General features: G+C 30.6%; 1 protein-coding gene across 7 annotated transcripts in view; it reads left to right on the top strand.

Annotated features, from left to right (window-relative positions):
- The window catches only part of LOC148237898 (uncharacterized), a 28,617-nt gene extending 6,726 nt beyond the window's left edge, over positions 1 to 21,891 (top strand). For all 7 annotated transcript variants that reach the window (XM_088205843.1, XM_088205847.1, XM_088205846.1 and 4 more), the window contains exons 3-5: positions 4,075 to 5,036; positions 6,268 to 6,412; positions 21,378 to 21,891. In XM_088205843.1, coding sequence (XP_088061969.1) covers positions 4,075 to 5,036; positions 6,268 to 6,412; positions 21,378 to 21,592 — 1,322 coding nt within the window. In that variant the 3' untranslated portion in view covers positions 21,593 to 21,891. The remainder of the gene's footprint in view (positions 1 to 4,074; positions 5,037 to 6,267; positions 6,413 to 21,377) is intronic.
- The last annotated feature ends 3,571 nt before the right edge of the window (positions 21,892 to 25,462 follow it).

Genomic DNA, 25,462 nt, shown 5'->3' with positions numbered 1-25,462 from the left:
TATTATTCTTGACGAAACTTCAGATATAATGACGAACTCACAGCTCTCAACAGTTTTGCGTTTTGTTTATGAAGGTAAAGTTTACGAGCGGTTTATTGGCTTTACAGACGTTAGCTCTGATAAAACAGCCGATGGCTTATTTTGCCACGTTGTAAATATAATTGAAGACTTTCAAATTCAAGAAAAATTAGTTGGACAGACTTATGATGGGGCGAGTGTAATGAGTGGGCATATTAATGGTTTGCAAGCCAAAGTACTCGAAGTTTATCCATTGGCCATTTTTACACACTGCTATGCTCATATGTTGAATTTAACATTACAACAAGGTCTTTCCAATATAAAAGTGTGCAAATCATTCTTTCAAACTTTAAATGGATTGTCTGCATTCTTTTCGAAATCTTCCGAACGAATAAATATTTTACAAGAGTTTGTAGCTAGAAGACTTCCTTCTGTTACACCTACAAGATGGAATTATACACACGGTTAAGTAACACAGTGCAAAAATACAGAAATGAATTTACGGACTTTTTTCGAGACGTCGTGAAAAATTGTGAACTATGGGACCCCGACACTGTAATAAAAGCACGAGGTTTTCTTAGCTTTTTGGAAGATTTTGAAACAAGAAAACTTCTCCACATATTTTCAAACCTTTTTGGAAAAATTGATGTGTTATACAACATTTTACAATCCGAATCTTTTGACATATTATATTGCTGTAACAAAGTTTACCGAAATTTTGCAACAACTCAGACATGAACAGGAAAATAATTATAAAACATTATGGGATTCTTATGTAACGGAAGAAAATTATCCAAGACTGAGTAATGATTTGCTTGTTGAAGAAAAGCACGCGTTTTGCCAACTATTTAATACAATAGTTGATAATATATGTAAGCAAATTGAAAACCGTTTTTCTTCAATGTCTAAATTGGAATATTTTCACCTTCTGGAGAAAGATAAATATGAGCAATATAAAGAAAAATTTCCAAATGAATTACTTACCAAACTGCAACAATTCTATGGAGCATTATTTGATTATATAAGTTCAAAAAATGAGCTTGCTGTTCTTTATCATTTACCTAAATTTGCAGAAAAATCTGTTCATGAGCTTGTACAATTTATGAACACAAATAATCTTGAGTCAGGTTTTCAGGAAATAGATAAATTAGGCAAACTAATATTAACTCTTCCAAGCAGTACTGCTTCAGCAGAACGTTCATTTTCTGCTCTGAAACGAATTAATAATTGTTATCGAAGTACCCAAGGCCAAGAAAGGCTATGTGGCCTTAGCTTGATTTCAATAGAAAAAGGGATCCTTATGGATATTAAAAAGATGAGCACTTTTTATGACAGCGTGATAGAAAAATTTATGATTAAAGAAAGAAGATTAGATTTTATATATAAATAATTATAAGTTTATGTTTATTGGAAATTTGATATTTTTATATAATAATATTTTAGATTAGGTTTGATGTTTATTTATTTATTTATATATGGGAAAAAGCTGTAAGGCAGTTTAGGCATGTCAAAACCTCGGCTAATAAAAATGAAAAAATGTACTTTTTTTTATTTTTTATAGCACACCCAATATTAACACCCACCGTACGCCACTGGTTGTTATGTGATTTTAATGTTCTTTAATATTTCAATAGCAACTCAGTTTAAATTCTACAAAAAACAGTTGTAGCGATGTTCTTCAATATTTTTTTAAATTTAAGTCACTACCAAAGATATGGGAGACATTTTATAGTTGTAACAATAATGGCTTGAATATTGCATCTGCTATTCTTTCTGTATTATCCCAGTTTAATCATCCTGTGAAATATTTAAATATAATGCTTCACTATCTAATAACTAACTAGTTGCATCTTTGTTTGAGTTTATCAATATGTTTCTCCATATACTCAACAACCTACTTTTCCCTAATTGTCTTCTTGTTCACTTTCACTTATTTAATCTTATCTATGTGACTTGGATTGCCCGTTTTGATACTTAACAAGTGTCTATCCAATGTTTTATCCATAATACTAGAAAGTATAAATCGCAAAAAAATAAATAGGAAGCTTTTTGTGAGTTCTTATTTTCGAATTATTGCTTAATTTTTGTTTTGATATTTTTGTATATAATCTGTAGCGTTAAAGTTAAAGTAGATAATCGGCAATAATTTCATTGTTAAAATTTAATTCCAAACACGCAAACCTGCATAGACGGTCACCGGCGTTTCATGACTTAACAATTGTATACAGTTCAAGGCCTGTCATCGTTTTTATTGTATAAGAAATTATTTATTACAACGTGTGTGATGTAATGTGGTATAATTGAATTTGATGATGATGCTAACACGCTCAGATTACGTTAGATTCGGATCTATTTAATTGAAGTTCTTTTTAACGGATTTATGCCTTTTATTAAATAAAAACATTCTAAACAGATTACACATCAACAAACGTTTGCCATTTTTTTCAAATAAATTGCAGGGTAATTAAAAATAAACACTAAGCTGCAAAATAAATAATTGGTATAAAATTAAATAGTAACATTCTATTATACATATAGCAATTAAATATATTAAATATGTAACATAGCAATATATATTTCATTACTATTTTTTCTTAAATAAACATTGTAATTTTTTATTTCAGCATGTTTTTAATTTTTACTTAGGCAAATCTTAGCCAACACTTAGCTAGTAAACGTTTTATATTAATTAATTTACACATTATATCAAGTTTAGAAAATTTAATTTTTTTACTGTAATGTTTGTATTGATAACACTAGAGAATTAAATGGCCGCATAATAAGAATTATTTTGATTTATTCCATAAATTTATAATTTTTGTCTTACCATAAAGATAGCGATGCACCTTGAAGTTTAACCGTTGTTTTTTAAGTCTATGTTCTTTGAATGGAATTCATATTTTTTGTAAATACCATGAATTGAAAGCATGAATCATATCATTCGGATCGAAATTCTATAATAAATCATTTTCAAAAATAATACTCATTACCGTGTAGAATGCTTTGAAGTTAATTACGAGTGAACTTATATATGTTTTTTAATGGTTTATTTAATAAATTAATTTATCAAAAAATATGTTTGTGTTATTAGTGCTATTATATTATATTGGATATATGTATGTATATGTTACAGGGAATGTTTATTTTACAGTGAAGTTATATTTTCCACTATACTCTATTTGCGTTAACACAGTCAGTTCGAAAGCTATCCATTTTAACACTATTCATTATATTTTTTAACACTATATTTTTTATATTTATCAATCAATCGGTTTAATAATAAGTATATCATATCGTGTGCTTTAGAACTAATAGTTGAGGCGTTAACTCAAACTTGCCATCTCTTTTTTAATTATGAATAATGATGAAATGGATAGCTCTCGAACTGACTGTGCTAACGCAAATAGAGTACAAATACATTAGTTAGGTATACAACATGATAATATCTGTTTATAAAAAAAATCATAAGAATGTAATAATGTTTAATAATTCTTTGCTCCCAATATTCTAAAACAAATGCTATGAAAGCCTACAAAAGAATAAATAATCATAAAAAATAAAAGTCTAATTATATAAATCAAATAAATGTATAATATATAACAATTATTTCATTTCAATAAGTAGGAGTAAACCTCACTGTGTCTGTAAAATTTTATTTACTTTAAAATCAATAATCTTTGATTAAACCTTATAATATAAATTAATGTGAACAATATATTTCATCAAAAAAATTGTATTACTATTATTTATATGTTAAATAATATTAAATACAATTTTAAAAGAAGTGCACATTTATTCATTTTACAGCAATATTGACATCCGTTATTATCCGCATTTTTTGTATTTACATTTGTATTGTAAGTAAATTGAGCCGTTATTCGGTATCATTGCAATGAAACGTCAACTGTGCACGCTTGCCGGTGTGACCGAAAAGTCTCAGGACTGCAAAAAAATTGCGCAACAGCACTAACCCATTTATTCGCCATGAAACAATATCTCTATTGTGCGTGTCTATCGTGCGTGAATTACCATATGTCTCTTTTCATTGTTTCGCAGAGGAAGGCATGTGGAGTCAGAACATCTCTCAGGGCTGGCGCAGACTACGGCGAAGATGTTCGCGGCTCAGGGCTGGCACCGCCGGACGCGAAGGGTCCCCCCTGGACTCCACAGACCGTGACTCCCCGATTCCGGCGGAGTCTCGCTCCAAGTACTCCCTGCTCTCCGACAACGTAGACGAAGCCGAAAACGAAGAACCGACCCAAGACTGCACCGGAAAACTATCGTTCCGCAACCGAGTCAAAATCCTCAAATCGTCTTCTGTGAGAGCCGGTGGATCGAGTGTTCAAGAATTGCAACGATCTTTGAGAGGCGGCCTTGGACGTTTACAGGCAGGCTTGAGACGCAGACGAGCTTTGTCGGTCCAAGACGTGTTCTGTTCTCATACTACGTTTTATGTACCAAATCCTACTGGACCTTCTTCTTTGCCTTCGAATCGCAACCCTCCGCGTTCTGAAGAAGCCAATATAGACTACAGAAGAAGCGTGTGGGATATAGGAAGAAGGACGCCAGTGAGATCTGAAGATGTATCTCCGCCTCCTAGAGCTCCGAGAGCCCCAAGGCTACCAGAGCGCAGTAATTCAGCTAGAAGAGGCAGCTCTCCTGACATGTACCATTACAGAAACAACATACATAGAGTGAACTCAACTGCATCTAGAACTTCAACGTGCATAGACGATTCTCCTAGTAAACCGCTGAGGCCACATAGCGAATACAACAACAACGAATGTAAATCTAGTCACTATCTATCGAGGTATGTAAGCGATAGGAATAGCTTTTGGTCTCCGCCTCTACCAGAGTATCAACCTGTGTATGGCGATCGTCTGGTGGTACCTAAGGGATTGCCGCCTCGTCCCGGAGTCAAGAGTCCTTCTCCGTCGGTGACCCAAGCGCCGGTTCACCCGCCGCGAAGACATCAAGAACAAAGGCCGGAAGAACGTGACAACAGCCTGTTAACTCAAGTACGTATGAGTAACACACACCTTTCTGTACGTAGGTTAAATAGACTAAAATGAGCGCAACCCACGCGTTTAGAAGGTGTACGATCGCCTAATCGGGCCATTGTCGCGAATACGTGCGATTTAGATTCATGGCTGGTGGTTTTAAAGAGTCGTTATCGAAACGTTTTGTTTCAACGTGACCTTTCAAGTTTTATGCTGTTGTTTATAAAGCGATAAAATAGCTGTTTATTAAATGTGGTTACATAGAAATTTATAGTGCTAATCGGGACCAGATTAATAATATTCTTTATATGTATATTTTTTTTAATTATGCATTTTTATTTGTGGTAAGATGAAACATAAAATTTGTAAATATTTTAAGGATGTATATACATAAAGTTTTAAAGTTGTATCTAGCGCCTTAATATTTTTTTTCATTTAATTTTAGTTCTCTGTAATATTATAACAGTTCATTAGTAATGTCTTCTCGTATTCTCTTTTTTGTGTACAATTTTATATTACTTAAAAATAATAATAAACTTATCTTAAATGTTTGATGACACCCGTAATATAAAAATATGCTGCATTCTATAATATAATTAACTGAATACGAAAAATGATTTAATATATTTTTATTTAATAGGTATATGATTAAAATCGATTTCGCTTTTGTAAAGTTACATTATTAAATCAGATGCACTGCAAACGTCTGTCCTAGTCTTAGCGTATATTTTCTATATATTTAAAATACGACAATGATTATAATATGTATATTATATTATTTATTTATTACCACAAAAAAATCCTATTTTTAATTTACCTATTAAGAATATTTTTTTAATTAGCTCGGTTATTACAAATTTAAATTTAAATTAAAGGAGTACGTCCTGTTTTAATAACGCAATTCAAGTATAAAACACGCCTGAAACATGACCGTGACACACTAGTGTGATGAGACACACCTGTTTAAAAATACTTATTTAATAGATATAATTTTATAGCTACGTACTCTCAATACCATACATGTCAATGCTATTTTTACAAATGCGTTTTAAAGATAAGATAAAAAATTCAATCCAACTTTAAGTAATGAAGACGTGGTGGTAAAAAAAATAATGCTCAATTTGTTTTCGTTAAATGATGCTGTGCATGCGGGATCCTGTGTTTATATAGTGATTTATTATTATTATATAACTTAATCATATCAACACCAATTGTTGGTTGATTTATGATTATTGTTTGAAATTGACAGGTGACGTTTACCAAATGTGCCGGAGGCAAGGGTCTAGGGTTCAGCATTGTGGGCGGGAGAGACTCCCCAAAAGGCAACATGGGGATATTCGTCAAGACCATATTCGACAACGGACAAGCTGCAGAGACGGGACAGCTTAGAGAAGGTACAAAAAATATTTTATTACCCGAATATTACTTCTTAATCTTGACATTGTATACTAAATATATATAATGTTATCCTACATTCATAAAAAATACTTTAAGGTACAGTAAGTTCAATGAAAATGGGTAATATTATAAATATATCTATAAGTAATCTTTAAATTATTTTATAAACTATGTTGATAATTTATTGATGATTAGTGAAGATTTCTGTATCTTTTACTAAGTATAATCATTTTGTCATGTATGCATATACTACATATCTTATGGAAACGGATTTCCCGTTTTCTTGTTTATATTTACCGTTCTTTATTTTTTAACCAGCCATTAATTTAAATTTATTCATCTATCTGAGAGTTGAACTATTTAATTGATAATCTTTTATATTAAATAACTAGATTCAAAATAGTAGAAAACTTTTTAATCCATCTCTTCATTTGTTGTTAAAGAAAATGTTTTCAACTGTTCCTCTTTCCATAAATGTTTCCACAACAAAACATTTCAAATTATAGTTCATGTTTTACATCCATGCCACTCCAATGCTCAATATAAACAATTTTTTCTTTGACCTACAACAACAGGATCTGAACGTGTTTTTATATCGTACCGGCCAGACATGATTGATTAATCTTTGTTATTTTTTTATTCGCCATCTTCAAAGATGATGGCTGGCAGGGTCAGAGCGTGCACATTCAATACTTCGCAACCTTGATTTTTTATACAATATATTCTTATCACTTTCGGCCAGCCATGAAGCGACGAACAATAAGCTCACGTGTCGGATTGACCTCAACTTGCGGTTTTCAACACGTATTTTCTTCTATGGTGGTTTTGGGAGACACATGTGTAAGATGTCTGGATTTCCTTGAATTGATTTGTAATAATAATTGTTATCTTAAATCGTGACAATGCGCAAGTTACGACACGAGGTCGCATTCTCCTTTTACGGGCGTTTAATATTATACTTCACAATGTTTATGACAATATGTAAATTGATCGATAGTGCTAATAAATATTCCCTTCCTGTATGTTCTGAAAATAGCTATGGGTATTGCGATTTCATATTAGTATATACATATACAACTATTCAGAGAAAGCGGATGTTGTACCCACATTAGAAACATTTTAGTTAATAATTGTTGCTGCGTGATATACCATTTAACCTTTAACCATAAAGTATTTCTATTGTTGGTATACTTCACTTTGAATACGGGTATTTCATCGTTTTAAAATAATGTGAGTAAACCGTTATTTCTGTATTTTCTAAAATTCTACTAGATTCGTGCAGAAATATCGCGCATGTGGATTGAGCATGTTTTGCTTCCCTTTACTCAAAATAAAAATTAAAACTACATTTTTCAGATTAAAAACTAATGTATAGATCAAATTATAAATTTTATATAGCCGTGATATATATAATAAATTAGTTTTAAATAAAAAAAAAAAAACGTTTTTGCCACAAAAATAATATAACTCGATTTATATATGAAATTACTATAATGCTTGCACTACACACTCTGAAAGTTGTCGGAACCGAAGTTCAACTGAAGTCGGCCGAGGTCGCCGACTTCCGAGTAGCGGCCACACTGCCACAAATTTCATATGCCGTCCGGACGGCGGCTTCCGTCACGTAGAGCTGGCATATTTGCGCGCGATCGAAAAATGTGCCAAATAATCGCAATTTTTAAATTGTCGTATTATTAAAATTACGCTACTGATAATTATAAAAGTTTGTGTGAGCACTCACCAATACAATATCAGTGAAAACTTTTCGGTCGTAAATATTCAATTTACGCAAAATCTTTGTCGGCTTTTTCAAAATGCCATAAGGCATAAAAATGATACTCCAGAATACGAACACCACATCTGATACTATCCTAGAATTTGTCGCCATCGATTCTAAATAAGAATTCATTATGGTGTGACATTTATATAAACCGATCTAGGAAAATACATAAGAATATTCGAAACGATTTTTTTTAACAAAATCAAGTACCACTAAACATTTTTTTATTATTTAATTTTATATGAAAAAAAAATATAATAACGATATCTGCTAGAAGAATACACTATCAAAAATATAATTAATCCCTTTTGGTGCCCTAAAATATTCAAAGATGTCAGTAAGAGTCTTTTGTAGTCCCCGATAAGTATTTATTTATTTTTATTTATTTTAGATTAAATTAAGACCATCGTGGCCTAACAGGTTACCCCAATGCGCCACGATGGTCGAAAACAAATTTTAAATTTATAAAACATAAAAAAAAAAAAGTATATATACATAAATATAAAAATACTTAAACATAACAAAAAAATTATAAAATATTAAAATTAAATGAAATAAACCGGATCAGCTCCTCGTAGCTGACATTAAATAGGTCAATATGTAATGCCAGCGTATTAAGGAGCCGGATGGCCACAGCCATAGGCGAGTCGGCAAGTGCGGATGTCCTAGCCCTAACGGTCATCAAAAGAGGTCTCGATCGTGATTCTCGAAAATGTTCAGGAACCCAAAACTGGAATTCCTCGAGAATAGCTGGATTGTCGACAGCACCTTTTAGTAATTTAAAAAAATGCTTAGCGATATACAGCTTTCTGCGAGAACTCAGCGAATCATATCCCAACGCTCCTAAAAGAAAGGCGCTGGGATATAAGTACGGATAATAACCAAATGTCCTTTTGTAAAGGTATCTTAAATACCTTTTTTGAATTTTTTCCACTAAAAGGGAATATTTGGCTATTCGGGGATTCCAAATTATAGATCCCGATTCAAGAATGCTACGAACTAAGGTGTCATAGAGGATGCGAATAACTGACGGATCGTCAAAGTGAAAGGCATTCCTCATAACAAAGCCGAGCATCTTGGAAGATTTATCACAGACGTCGTGTATGTGTAGAGAGAACCTCCATTTGCTCTCGAAAGTGATTCCGAGATCTTTAATGGAAGTTTCTCTAGTCAAAATGTTACCACCGAGATGGTAGAAATAAGCTGATGGCGAACGGGATCGAGAAAATGACACAGTATGGCACTTTCCGACACTAAAGGGCAGACGGTTAACGGAAGCCCATCTCCACAGAGAGTCTAAATCACTTTGTAGAGAGAAGGAGTCCGCAACAGATCGAATGCATTTATATAATTTTAAATCATCTGCGTACAGAAGAAAACTTGAATGTTTAATTGCAGTATTTATGTCATTAATAAATAACACAAAAAGCAGAGGTCCCAGATTGGATCCTTGAGGAACCCCCGAAGGGGTAAAATATTCCTTTGACAATCGGCCACCATACGTTACAAACTGTCTACGATTGCTCAAATAACTTGAAAATAACCGAGTTAAATTATCTGAGCAACCGAGGTTCGACAATTTTTTTAATAATAACGCATGACAAACTTTGTCAAAGGCTTTCTCAAAATCTGTATACACGACGTCTACTTGAATTCCGGCATCGAGAGAAGTTGTGGTATTATAACTTGACCACGTGACTACGATGCAGCACTCGACGTGCGTGTTAACTATAGGACGCCTACGTGCATACTGAAATTGAACCGAGCTACTCTTTCTATCTCAGTTTGTGAAAAACCATATCATTATTTCTCTCACTCTCGTCACTTAACACGCGAGAAAGCAAAAGGGGAAGTATCTCACCTATCGCGCTCGAAAGAGCAGCTCCGACTGCGGTTTCTTTGACTTCGGTCTGTTTGCCGACAATGTTCGGAAGCGCTCAAAGCTGGCCAAGTCGACTGAATTACCCCCACTTTACCTCCCGTTTTCGATAACCTCGGACAACTTCCGAGAGATTTTAGACCGAATTCGACCGAAGTAACCCACTATATTCTCCGTCCTTGGCTAACATTGGCCAACTTCCAGAGAGTGTAGTGCAGGCATAACAATAGTCAAATTCCACTACAATAATTGCTAATTTTCTACATTTTGTAAATCTAAGCAGTTTTAATAATGAAAATTTTACTCTTTAAAAAAAAAACTTTAAGTCAGTGGTTTTTAGCTGTAATTAAATATTCATTTTTTATTTACATTCATTTTTCTTCATATCTTTAATTTTTATGTACCGTACATTCCTTGCTGCTTATTAAATCCTGAAAGATATTAAATACATTGTCTTTAACCCTTTGAGTAGTGCGTTAATTTAAATATATTTGTTAATTTGTTAGTATACACCTGGGAGTAAGTTAATTTTACATTTATTAATAGAAAAAAAATCAGTGTTTCTCAACTCCTAATTGCTTTGATCAATTTTACTACTTTTTTGTATTAGTGTGTTTAATAATTTATTTTAACATTTTTTCTAATATTAAATAATATTTTATAATTTTTTTATAAAATTAATATAATATATTTTTTGTTATGGTTCATTTACGTTCTCTTTAATTTATATAAAAAAAATCTTCAGTTATGTATGTAAATATATAGCTTTCTGGAGTACCTCAAAACAGTGAAATATCGACCGCCGTACATGTACGGCGATACCGCTCAAAGGGTTAAAAACTAAGTATTATTGCATTGCAAAAAATGCTTATATTTTCTCTAACAAAAAATACTCGTTTTTTTTTCATAAAAAGTTGTATACTTTGTTAAGAAAAAATGTAATGGCTTAATTTTGAATAATATTGATACGCAGACCACGGGTTGGATATCCCCTGCTTTAAATGATATAAATATCATAAACGTTAAAAAGCAATCTAACCCAAAAAAATTTTTCGTGAAGTGCAATTAAATAAATAAGCTATATATTTAGAACGCAATGATCTAAGTTAAGTTTCATATATGCTTGAAAAATATATGATTTCTTACAATAAATATATTATAAACCTAATAATACTATTTATTAACTACCTATATTTATTGAATCAGTTATTTTGTTTAATTTTATTCAGTTCTAATTAAAAGCTTAGTAACATTTAATATTAGAAAAAGATATTTATAATAAATTATAAATATCTTTTTATAATAAATGTTATGTTTTAAAATTAAATGGTTAGTTAAATTTTAAGTCAATGTTGATTTTTTTGAGATGAAATATATGCATTTTCAGAGATGAAATAAAATGGCTTTGATTATAGAATATAGTCATATATTAAAAATATTTAAAAAAAACACGCCCTAGCATTCCTGTCAGCTGTTAAAATGTTACTGTCGATTTATAATTATTAACTAATAATACTGACCGTTTAATTTTAAAATTTCTAAGAATTTCACTTATTTTATTAAGTTGTAACTAGAAATTAAAAAAAATAACGAGTCTATGATTAAATAAATAGTTAATTCGTAAAAAAACATAAGTTTCAATTGATTTGACTGTGAATTTTTGCAACCACGTTGACCATGACATTGTTAACCTTTTAGATTTGACGGTCGTGCGGATCAATATATATTTATTTCGAAATGATAACCTTAAATAATTTAAGATTATTCTAAGAAATAACACTATTTTAATAAAATTATTCCGTTAATCAGTTAAGCGGAAGAATGAATCTGCATTCAATGAAATACAGTTTCTTTACCATTATAATCGCGAATGGATCATTAAACTGTGTTTTTTGTCGCAATTTTATACAATATAATAATAATATGAGTTTAACAATGATATATAGAGAAACTTAATCTGTTCTTATTTTCTTTAAATATACCGTATTATTTATCACATTTAACTTCTTATATAAAATTAGCTTATCTCGAACCATACATCTAACTATTTTCTCTCTTTGTTTAAAAATACTGTTATAGGTAATATAAAAAGGTATAACGTCACACCTAGACGCCCAAGCACGTATGGGACCGTAATAAAAAATAGTTAACCAGATAGGGACTACTCTCTATAAAACTACATCCTAAAGGGTTACCCCTACGGTACGGAAACGTCACGTCGTACCAAGAATACGAAATTGAATTACTTTTTTTACGGGACACATAAAACACTTTACGTTTTTTGAATGTTGTATACCTTTTATAAAGAATGAACATAAAAAAGAGATTGAACAGGTCAATGCGGTACACTTTAATAAATGCCCCCCTATACGTTTGACCCACGATAGAATGGTACATTGTACATAATGACTATGGCTTTTTACCATACATATCTAAACCGGATTTGGTTCTGCGTTCATATATATTTTTCATATGTGGCGGAAATTAGGCAAATCGTGCCACTTTCTATATATGTATTTGCGTATGTTTATGTCCATATTTGTTAACAATGGATCTTCCATCAAGTGTGACAATGATGATGGTTAAGACATAGGAAATTTCGGCGGTGGGTGGCTGTTAACCTTTAGCTTCGTATTGTTATTACGTTTATTATTAGGCTATTATGATTATAATAATGTGTTATTGTTCGTTATAATAAAGTAGTAATATAATATTAACAGATGGATAGCTAAAAATAATAAACTTGTTTGTATAAATATAATATATGCATATATAAAAACGCTACTAGTGTAGTATCAAATAACATATATGAATATTTTATAGTAGTAATAACTATAAAATATATTTATTGTATATGAGCCAATAGATTTTACTATTATAATAACTATAAAGTAAACAGAAACATGCTTTATTAAGCAAAAACGGCTCAAATATGTAAAGCTAGCAAAGGCAGAATGTGTTAAATTCTACGCTTTAGGGCACTCTATAGCCCGCAGCTGAAAATCGCTAAGCATTGACGGATTGCTGACTCCTCCCCTAAACAGTTTCAAAAAGTGAATATGTTTAATATTAGCTACTTTAAAAATGCAATAAATCGTATCTCAACGCTCCTAATAAAAAATCACTATGATACAAATACAGATACGATCCGTATTCTCTAAGAACAAATTACTATTTAAAAAATATTCAAACTAGCGTATCATAAAGAACCCGAATCGCCTACTAATGTTAAAGTGATACGCGCTCCGCATAGCAAAGCCGAGCATCTTCAACGCCATATCGCAAACTTTAGCGAGGTGCATTCTAAGTCTCCATATCTGCTCTAACAATACACCGGCGGAAGTATTTTTGCTTAAAACACTTCTACCTGAACTAGAAGAGATATCTGACGGGTCTATTTATTACATAGATCTGAAAAATATAAAATTGGCAATACTAAACAGTAAGAGCAATTTCAAGTATTTTTGTAAAGACACTGAATCTTCATTTATACAAATACTGAAACACATAATAAATTTTATGAATTCTCAATTGCCGCACGTATGTCATTTATAAAAATAAGAAAGAGCAGATAATACAAAATGGATCCCTGTAGTACTTCAGAACGAGCAAAATCACAATCATGCATCGATTATCTAGCTAATCGTTGCACTCGCTTCTTAGAACAACGAAATATGTATACGCCTTTAGAAAGTGACATTTGCTTGATGGACATCTCCGAGGTAAAATTGTGCAACAGGAATATTGTGGCCTTGCGGTGCTTTTTGCCTTTCGGTGCTTTTTGCCTTTCGGTGATATATTGTTTTCCGTGACCATTTTGCAACAAAGAAATATTCTGTTAATCCTTGCGTGTTATTTATGTGAAACCATTTTTTCTAGTCATAGCGAGGGCTTTTGTGTCTAATTATCCTTATTGGTGAATGATCATTTTTGGTCACATTCATTAACGCGAGTTTCAAGAATGAGAACCCCCGTAGTATCAAATAACCCAGCAGGTGCCAAAGGAATGCTAACTGGTCTGAAATTTTCAATACATGCCTAAGTTTCCGGTAACATTTTATTTTATAAACATATACCAATTTATGCATATAAAGATAAATGAAGATGCATGTGTTAATGTAGATCAGGCGGAAGAATTGTAGTGGCACGTCGGAGAGTCTTCGCTGGCTTGTCAAGTTATATTATTGTCGGCTGTGATTTCGTAAAGCAGCGAGGACATGTCGTAATATGTACTTGTGATGACGCTGGATGATCCGCTGATGTGTCTCGTATGCATGCAGTCCTGGCTCATTTCTATTGCTGTGACTCTGTTTTCTGTTCTGTTTTTCTCACCACCCTACCTCCTCCCAAAAAGAGTCCAGATGGCAAATTTTTCGATTCTTAACCAAAGGGTAAAATAATAATATGTATTGACGGGTAAAATGTATTGTCGAACTATCACAATTACTAAATAATATAATGATCCTTTCCAAACAAAGTTTTTTAGGGGTACTTATGAGTGATTAACGTCTCATGACGAATGTGCTATTATGTGGTCCGTGAAATATTTCCAATTAATAACATAATTGTTTGGTCAATATATCTCTCTTCCCATTGTCTTTTTTTTTAAGTCATTAGAATGCCCTCTAAATTATATAAAATTGTGCAGGTGGTTGCAAGTTGCAACTCCCACAATAAATTGGGATGGATTTTGTTAGTACATGGTCAAAACTAAACAGTTGACATATTATTCTTGAATCTGTGATAGAATTATTGTAGTTTAGACAGAATCTATTATACAATAGAGATAGTTGAGAATACTGAAGTGTTTTAAATTTAATAAATTATGCAAATATGTTTTCCTATATATAGAAAACATCAAAAAATAAATTAGTTGCAGTTTGAACATTACCTACAGTTTTTTGTCAAAAAGCAAAGGAGTTTATTTTAAATATGAAATAACTTCCATCTCGTTCTTTAATATTTTTCTTTCTATCAACTGTAGTGGCAAAAGTCAATGCATAGGTCAATTATTATGTTAAATCAATAAGCACAAAATATTATTTTCAATGGTTCAATTACTGCTTAATAGTTAAGAAAATGTTGATGTTTAACACACGTTGTGTCACCCTATAGTCTCTACAGTTTGACAGTTATAATCTTTGATAGCACTGAAGAGCTATTATTAGATTTTAAATTAGTAGTTTATGAATCGTATTAAAGATATATGTAGATAAATCAGCAGTGAAATAAATTTGGTATAAGGTCGAGAGCCCCAATTATCGGATGAGTTTGTTGATTCGCAACCTGCAAAGGATTCACGCGCACGATCATAAACCAATTTTATATAAAGTGAGGTTGACCCTAACTATATAATCTTAACCATGCCTACTACACTAATATTTTCTGTTATATTTGAATGTTAGCTTTAATTTATCGCACTACCATGATTGATCATTATATTCGCTAAATACTTGAACGAACAGTTAATACAATTATTTACTGGTATAAACAGTAAATGCCATTAAAAAACTAAACAATGCTCTTGTTTATCAAAATAATATATGCTATACATTATTTAATGAATGCAATAAGATAATATCAAGGCGAACGGTTATTCCATATTATCCAACCGCTCGCTCTCGTGGTTGCAAACTTCGCGTAACGTTACAAATTAATCATCCGTGTTTAATGGTCATTTATTATATCACACGAACACACACGAGTTTGTATTTGAGATGTGAAATAAAAATGAGATATAGGTGTGTTTAATAATAATATCCCGCACCGGTTCGACCTACGCCGAGATAAATAATCATTACGAATGTATACTTAACTGTGTGAGGTCACGTTGTGAGTCGGTAGTGTTCCTGGTTTTTTTTTTTATAAATATCATAAAAATGCGACTATTGAATGAAAGATGAATGAAATGGTATATTGTGTCGGATTGATGGCATGAAAACCGCACAAAGACATTTTGTCGAACTAGAGAAGTAACGGAGTGCGGTTTCGTCATGCGAAAATGTGCATTCACGATTCAGTACAATAAAAATTATTTTAATGTTATTGGTATTTAAATCTATGGAAGTTATAAGAGGTATTGAAGAATTATGTAGAAAGGTTACAATCATTAAACATTTATTAAATCTTACGAAACTGAAAGTTTCGGAAATACGTTGCTCTCTAAATCACATAAATACAATAACTGATTTGGATAACTCTATTTTATAAAATCCATAATTATTATATATTACCTAGTCTAATTCTATTTATTGTATTTAAGCAATCATACGTATTTATTTCAGTATTTTCTCAAGCAAAAATATTGGAATTGTTTGCCAAAGATAATAGTAAAATGTTGTTTAAATAATCAATAAAACACATTTAACAAGTACTTGATTATAAAATTAATCTGATATTAAAATGTTGATTGTCAATACCTTATATACTCTACATGTATAAATATAACATGATTAATATGAGAATATTGCGTATTTTATGTAATACATATCTAAAAACCTGTTAGCAATTAATTAATAAACCAATAAAAGCGAGAACTAATAGCCATTTAAAATGATCTCATTTCACGAGTAACTTTAAATTTATATTAAAGATATTGTTTATATTTCATAAAATTTAATTTATTGCAATAATTTGCTTAATTATTTTATTAAAAAAAATGATTTGTATAAATCACATTAAAAGTTTCAAGAATTTATATAAGCTTCTAAATCGATTCTTCATATGATTTAGCGTCAGTCACATTTTATTCCATTAGTCACATAGTTAAAGTACGCTTTCACGTTTTGGAATACAATTGTATAATATTCGAAACACACTAACGATCGAATAGTTTAAAATCAAGTTTATTGTAAATGAATAGTACGTTTTTACACTTTCACTGAAATTACGTGCTCAGCAAAATCGTGACTAAACAAATTTTCATTAGCTAGAAGGACATTGTATGATAAGATTTGTTTAACTGCAAATTAAACTGGCTATTAGGTTGCCACGTTAACTAAATTTAACCACTTTCAATGTATAATATAACCGTTATATAATATAATCGATATACCATAAACAATTTTAACGATTTATTTTTATTACATTTGACTATTTTAGTTAGCAAAGCTACACAACGTTTTAGACACGTCTAGCTATAAACGTGACGCCTACCTGTTTATATTATATTTATTTATATTGACAAAGGCATAAACGTTTATATCCAGATCGTTTGCCCAAGCAAAGTGTTTGTCAAATATTTGTCCGACTGGAGATCGACACTTGGAGCGCTTTGAACTTTGCGAAGCTCCGTTAATATTTACGATACTCAATAACCGATCACGATTTCGTACTGTAAAATAAAGAGACATTTTCAAAGACACCTACATAGTTTCACAAGACAGTGTATTATATGTTTATATATGAATCGCCCACGTAGAATTAGATCAGATATGAAGCTTGTCACTAAATCTTTATTAGATTCGGATGAATGTTAATCGAGATAAGTTTATTTAAAATTGGTTGTTTCTGTCTTAAAAGACACTAATTTTATCGTTTGTAAACCCATCACGTAGTATACAAACAATGATGGAATTTGCGAGTACCACTGGAATGTTCTTTTGATCTGATTAATCGGCGAAGGTCGACGACAGACGGGTTCGATCTTAGCTAGCGATGGTTCGTGATCTCAATCTTTAATTGGCAGATGTTTTTTATTTATTTTTCAACAATTTTTATAAAATTGTTATGTGCTTATTGATAAATTGCATATGGACAACAAGAGGTTTGTTAAAAGCATATGTTAATGCGCTTTCTTGTATTTTAAAAGATCAATCTTTGCCTGGCGCAGTTACACGAGAAAGCTCTTCAACGTATGTTCATGTAAATAAAACATGATAAGTGCGTGTGTAATATAGCATGTTGTATATATAAGATATATTGAACTTACATACATATTTTATGAATGGTTTGTATGTATGGCTTTGATGTTCAAATAAATTATTGAAATATCTGACTTATTTGATAGCATTTTAGTAAGATATAAATTATAATCTGACGTTTCATATATAATCTAATTTAGTAAAAATTGTTTTTAACATTAAACCAAAAATTTCATGAACTGTACCTGTTCCATGTATATTATAAAAATTCAGCAATTGATTATTGAATTAATATAGTCCATTGCTCATAAAACTGCTTATTAGATTTATCATATATATATCATTTCAAATCACCTGTTAGCTTTGCTTTTTATTATCTTGTAAAATATATAAAGGTAGGATGTTTTATAACTAGTCATAAAATATATGTAAGTACCACAAATGTCGCACATTATTTTTTAACGTTTATTTCCTTTTGATTTTCATATCCGATTTTATGTATTATATAGACTAAGAAAAAAAATATAGTATTGTTTCATATTTTTTTTAATAATAATATTAATGTCAATACCGGTATTGACTGCTTTTCTCTCGGTAATACCGGTATTGAAAATTTCGGTATTATTGCAATCCCTAGTAGAGAGCCAAACTATGGCTTAAAAATAATTTTGGTAAATGCTACAGCTTAAAAAATAGTGATATAACACTGGTTTTTTTATAGGTATGCATTAGCATCAAAAACTACTTCCACTGCAATTCAAATTCAAAACTTCATACGGTTTTGGACTGTGTCGTTGGAACCAAACACGAAGTTTTGTTGCATCATACTAAAGTGCGTCGGCTCACACGTAGACAAGTCTTAACACCTGTTATGGAATTAAAAACTTGATTGCCATATTTATTTTTAAATTTAGAATAAACCACTGGGTTATGTGATAAATACACTGATCATTTTTGCTTATTAATAATAAATATTGTACATATATTAAAAGTTTCGTTTATTTTTTACACTTAGTCCGTAGTACGTAATGTGCAGTAAATAACTTTTGCTTTTGAAAAATATAAAACTAAAGTTATTAAATATGTAATAAATAAAATAAAATTTGTACACAGCGTTCACAGTCATCTTTGCTGTCAATCAAAAACATTAGATTGGTTGATCTGAAGCACGAATTTAGCAAACTTCTTCTTCAGGGCCAGATTTTATCTTGAACTACATTCTGAACGGATCTGGTCTTTTGAACCTTCTTTGGTTAATATAAAATGCAATTTTCAGACTATGTAATGTAGTTTTACAGAGTTGTGAAAATGCTTTAAAGTCACTCTGATTCACTAAAAGGTGACAAATCATCCAGTAACTTTCAGCAACTGCAAAATTATTTTAAATTATATTACATAAATATATTTTAAATCATTTCAGGTGTATGTTTCTCGAACAATAATATGATTTTCTCCAATCTTGATCCACTGTTACTAACATAATGTTTTTTTCTAACTTTATTTCGAGATCATTGCTCTCTAGGGTACAAGTGGACTAGGCATTCTGATTTCTTAATGATTTTCATTTCTCGAGAAATGAGAATTCTTGACTTTGAGAGACGAGAAATTTTGACGAATGAAAATATGTGTGTAATACAGTTAAGTATTGCAGATACATTATCACATATTATTTTTTAAATAATACTTAAAAATACACAAGCCATCTAAAGCAGAATCAAACATCCTCGTTCTTTTTTTGTTAAAAAAAATTCAGCGGTGGAAAAATTGCTTTCGTTTTATGTTGTTGTTGCTTTGCTGTTCTCTTGCCCGTCGATTAAAATATTTCGAATTCTTTCTTCATTGATTCGTAAGGTGCTGATTTTCATACATTACTCTCTGTAAGGCTGAAAGATATTTCTTTCTATAATTATTGCGCCAATCATAAATTTTCAATTTCTTCAATGGATTCTAATGATTTAATTAAGTCGCAAGAGTCCTAAAAATTCGTCGTGCCATTAAATAATCAGCAAATAATTTCTTTCCCTATTTTACATATTTCAGCCTTTGAAGAATAACTAAAGAAGTCATCTTTTTTTTGACTAGTGAAAAATTCTGAATTTACAAAATATTTAATTATTGATATCAATGTCTGGTATCTTTAATTATATAATTTATTTTTAATTGCGAATTATTTTCGAGCTTAGCTCAGAATTAATATTTTCCAATTGTTTTAACAAAAATTTTAAGGCCCCTTCGGCTGTCAATAATTATCGTGAAACAATTGGCAATTGACTCTACAAAAACAATACAAAAAAACTTTTTTTGGATTATCGAAAAAAATAGCCCTAAATCATTTTGCATTATGCCGATTCCCATACGTATTTTCTTCTAATCGGAAGGTGTTATTAAATCACCAAAGCAAATATAAAACCGCCAGCCGGTTAGGGTAATAGAAAATCGCAAAAAATTTGGGCATTCAAATACTTTCGATCTTCCGAAAAAGTATGCATATTTTCAAACATCTGACACGAACACCTTCGGAAAGGTTTCTTATCTGAGTGTCTTCTTTTATTACTGTAACATTTTTTTGTCATTCCAAGAAATTTGCATATTAGGCAGGAATCCGCCTTTATTTATGCATCATTATAAAAATGGCAGTGGTTGTAAACCTTTCAAAAATATTCGTACAAATTTAATTTTACTTAATTAAAAATGCTTTATAAAATTTCTCGAGAAATGAGAATTTTCGATTTGACATTTTTCTCGATAAATTTTCGAGAAAAAAACACCAAAGTGGATGTTATGTACACCTATTTTAAAACTACGTTTGATAAAGTGAAAAAAGAAGGTTTCATGAAGCTATTCTCAATTGATATCAGTTCGTCAAGTATAAAAGTTTATTTTTAAAAAGATATAATCTTCTACTGGAGTACCGCAAGGATTCAACTTGGATCAATTGTTCATTAATGACAGAAACAGCGACGAATCGCTCAATTATTTTATTTTATGCGGCCGACTTCAACATTTTCAAGAAAGTGCAGTTAATTTAGGATTCCCTCAACTTGCAAGAGGATCTCAATTCTTTATGGATAATTTTTAGATATTAGCCATCTGACTGCTCTATGTTGTGCATCGAGGTCTTGAGTTTTTAAGTTATTTTAGTTAGTATGGGACAATGCACATTTGTTAATGTGATTTGAGTCTGTCCTTATTTCACGTTTTTATGTTTTTAATTAATTGTGTGTATATGTATATATGTATATGTAAGTATGTATCGTGTATTTTTTATGCTATTAAATAAAAATCGTGAAGATTTTTATTTAATAGCATAAATAAAAATCTAACCAAACAAATCTCGTATATTAAATTTAATATTTATAACATTAAAAAATACTAAAAATATACCGATATAACAAAAATCAATGCCGGTATTATATGCTTTTTTATTGTTATTTCGACAGGTGACGAAGTAATAACAGTCAACGGAGTAACAGCCAACGGATTAACCCACGCACAGGCCGTGAGACTCTTCCGTGACGTCAGAAGGGGAGCTGTGAAGCTACAAGTGCGCAGGCGCACAACTCATCTTGGTTCTGTGGCCCCATCGCCAGTGCCTTCGCCCTCTGTGACTCCGCCCCCGAGACCGGCAAAGCCCCAGCAATATGCAGTCAAATGAGGAATGAAGACGACGTGTGATTTGTACCAAAACCTAAAGATTTTCTATTGAAAAATATATTTATAAAACCATGACATTATTTATCTACTTTTAAAATATATGTTAAGCATTCCGCATCATGATTGTACTTAAATTGTTAAATAAGTAAATAAGTGCATATAAATATATTTTTATGATTTAACTACGGTACCGAGAAACGACCAAAAATGTTAATATTCTTTCACGATTATAACCTTAGCGCCTTTATTTATATAAAAAATACGATACGCTTTACGAACATTAAAATGTATTAATGAAAACTATAATGAGTTTTATTTTTATCGCAATCAAATATTAAATTAGCAATAATTTTAAATTATTAACGCTTTCTAAGAGACTATCGACACTATTTCGCTTTTATAGTATGCATTGCAGAATCGCTTGTTGTTAAGTGTCTTCAGGTAATAAATATCAATTTAAAACGACTATATGACATGCGTAATATCCTCTCTAATATAAAAGGTTTCTATTTTTTATATAATATATACATTATTAAATTAAATTCGATTGCATTACTTAATGTTTATCACTAACTTTCATTATACATATAATATAAACATTTAATTATGATTACATAGTGACATGTACTCATCTAGAGGCTGCAATAGTTATTAAAGTGGTATTAAACGTGACATTTAAAGTAGCTCTTCCAACTAACAAAAAATATAATTTATATATTATAATAAAAAAACGATTGATATAACATATTAATATATAATACATAATTATATTATAAATTTACGATACTATTTAAATAAAAATAATGTTTGGAAAAATCTTATACAAAATAATGAATGATCAAAAAGTTAAAAAACTAAACTAAATACACATTTATAGTCCTAATTTTATTTACATTACCTATTTGTTTAATATAAATAAAAAATAGCGTATGATTTAATTTCTAACCAAATTTTTAAGACAAATTAAAAAAATATATAAGAGTTTAGTATTTTAAACAAAACGTATATTTTCTTATTTATTCTTAAAATATTGTCATGAAATAAATAAAATTGAATAGTATAATAAATTGTACTGAAACTGTAGTATCTAAAGCTAAACGACTGTTAAAATTTAAATTATTAGTTCAAAAGTAACGTTTTTATTTGTGCGGTACGATGTCGTTGTTGTTGGGTTACTGCATTATCAAAGTCATCAAGTGGTATTAACAATTAGGTTTTGAAGATTCTAGGTGAGTACATGGTTGAAAAATATCAAACATTTAAAGTGAAAGTGGCTGCTTTTCTAGAGCTTTTAAATATTGTCTCGGTCTATTCGGCGTAGCTCCGCTTAGTGAGAGTTCAAATGAACTCTCTTATATTCCAAGTCGAAAATGAAGCGGTAGTTCGAGTTAAAGCTCTGACGAATGTTTCGAAATGACCTAACTTACATTCAAGTCATAGATTTTTGAACAATGTATTTAGAACTAGAATCTTAGTTTTTGTATATTACTTATCAGAATGTTTTGCCCATTGTAACAGGTGGAACTCCTTTTCAATGGTGTAATTCTGGCAAATTTGTCAATATCCGTTTTATTTTAAAGTGCGGTATAACGAGCTTAGTGCATATTTTTCGTTAGCTGCCTCGACACTGTTGCTCCTATTAATTATTTTTTTAATAGCTGACAATCATTCCGATTCCTACCTAATTTAAGAAATACAAATCCGTTAGTTTTACGACCTTTTTAACTTATTCAAATGCAACAGTTATAGATGGTCCCGACACATTTTTTAATAATTTTTAATACAGTTTTTTTATAAAAATGCAAAAAAAATTTAAATTCTAAAATAACACTTTTGTATTATGCTGGATTATAAACAAAACGCTTCATCACGGCTTGTGATGAAGCGTTTTAACCGTCTAAGAAAAAAATAAGTTTTTTCGTTAAAATGAAACACCACCGTCGGAAACCTTTTAACAGCTCAAGTCACAAAGTACACGCCATAAATCAGAAAGGAAAAAAATATCTGTCGCATTAAGAATAAAATAACGCCTTCATTACAGTTCATAATATGATCGGCCAGCGCAATTTGTTTAAAAAAACTCCCACTTGAAAGGAGCGGACCAAAAGTTCTCCCATGGGAGTGGGAGGGGCATATATTGAGTTATGCTCTTCGGGCTATTAAGAAGTAATTAAATTATTAAATGGATTTATTATGTGAAATATGTTTCTAAAATAAATATAGTATTGGGGTTACAAAAAAGTGTAACAATATTTTTTATAATAATACGAGAATGTGGACAACCAAATAAGACTTTCCCATAGACACTTCTAAGGGCATCTATACCAGAAAGTCCGCTTCGGATCTTCCAGAACTCTCTAACCTGGACTTAAACTAAGAGAAATCAACTCAATATCAGAGCAGCGAAGATCGAAGAAGCTGCTTCTCTCTTCGCATCCACTGGTCCAGTTCGACGTCAAAAATCCAGCGTACAACCCGCTTTGAAAACGCCTGAAATTACAAACGTTTTAACAAAAATAATTATCCTGATTGAAAGTCATGACAATAAATTTGTTTTTGTAATGGTTATCTATAAAATAGCATAAAAAAGTTGTATCAAATTAGCGTTTTAGTGCATAATGATATAATTCTACTGAAAAAATCACTGAAGTAAAAATAAAAAAAAGCTCTTAACCCTTTTGTTGGCTAGCCTTTTGAGATTACTATATTAATATCGATCTAATAATAATAAAAATATATAGTCGGAAAAATATAATAAATATTAGAGACAAATTAGAAGTACGTAAAACACATTTTTCAATGATTACGCCGGAGCAGGCATTTATTGATAAAAATAGCACAAGGTGATTTATCGGATTTTGGCAATCATAGTGTTAATGTCATAGCACATTTACAATAGACGATTCAGTCTTTTGAAAATAAAAAAATATATAACAATAATAAATAAATAAGTCAAGATATTTTCATTAAAATATTACTATCAAATATTATATATTTTAAATGGTTACAAAAATGAAACACGCCAATATGCATTCTTGCAACACAAAATTTTATTTTCGGACCTTTTTAATGATATATGTACTGTAAAATATTACAACTAACTATTTAATCACCAGCAAGTATTTATACGGTAACATATTATTATTTTCTTTAAATATAAAATTTAAAGATATATTATGTATCTTTCAATTTTTTGTTTCTTTAACATTTTTGTAGTCACAAAAAACGCAATCAATCTAAGACCTTCATATTCCATTTACAATAATTGTTATTGAAAGTAAAACATTTTATTTTTTTAACATCAATTAGCTTTATATAATATTAACGACCATTGATTGCCCTGGTTATATTTAACACGTTATAGGAAGAACTTTCATATTCAGTTTAGCAAAGATTTTCACGCAACACCTACATTACAATATACTTCTGCACGCTTAAAAAACATAAAATTCATGTATTTTTAAATTCAGAATTCTTAATGAGAGCCTAATAAATCCAACGCATGGGCGTATTTACATTATATATGCACTTCCCATCTGCAAACAGAAGCGTTGAATACCAATGAATCTAGTATATTTTTACCGATCGGTTATTCATTGAATATTAATGGGTGTTATAAATCAACGATCAATTTTTAATCCATAAAATGTGTAGTTTTTTCAGGTTACGTAATAGAAATAGATGTTTTGTAACGTTCAATTAGATAGTGAGACGGTCCGTAGCAAATTTTAAATTTCTGTATAATTGCTTGTGTAATTGATGGGTGTAAAATTGGGTAAAAGGCATGGTGATGAGACTCATCGCGCGTCATCTTCACAGCCTTGTCTATTGTTTATAATATAGTTATCGTTAAAAAATTTGGATACAATAT

The sequence above is a fragment of the Plectrocnemia conspersa genome, unplaced genomic scaffold, assembly GCF_051122295.1.
Source record: "Plectrocnemia conspersa isolate PC_06_02 unplaced genomic scaffold, ASM5112229v1 ptg000002l, whole genome shotgun sequence".
NCBI classification, from domain to species: Eukaryota; Metazoa; Arthropoda; class Insecta; order Trichoptera; family Polycentropodidae; genus Plectrocnemia; species Plectrocnemia conspersa.
This window is presented reverse-complemented; position numbering and strand designations above follow the sequence as displayed.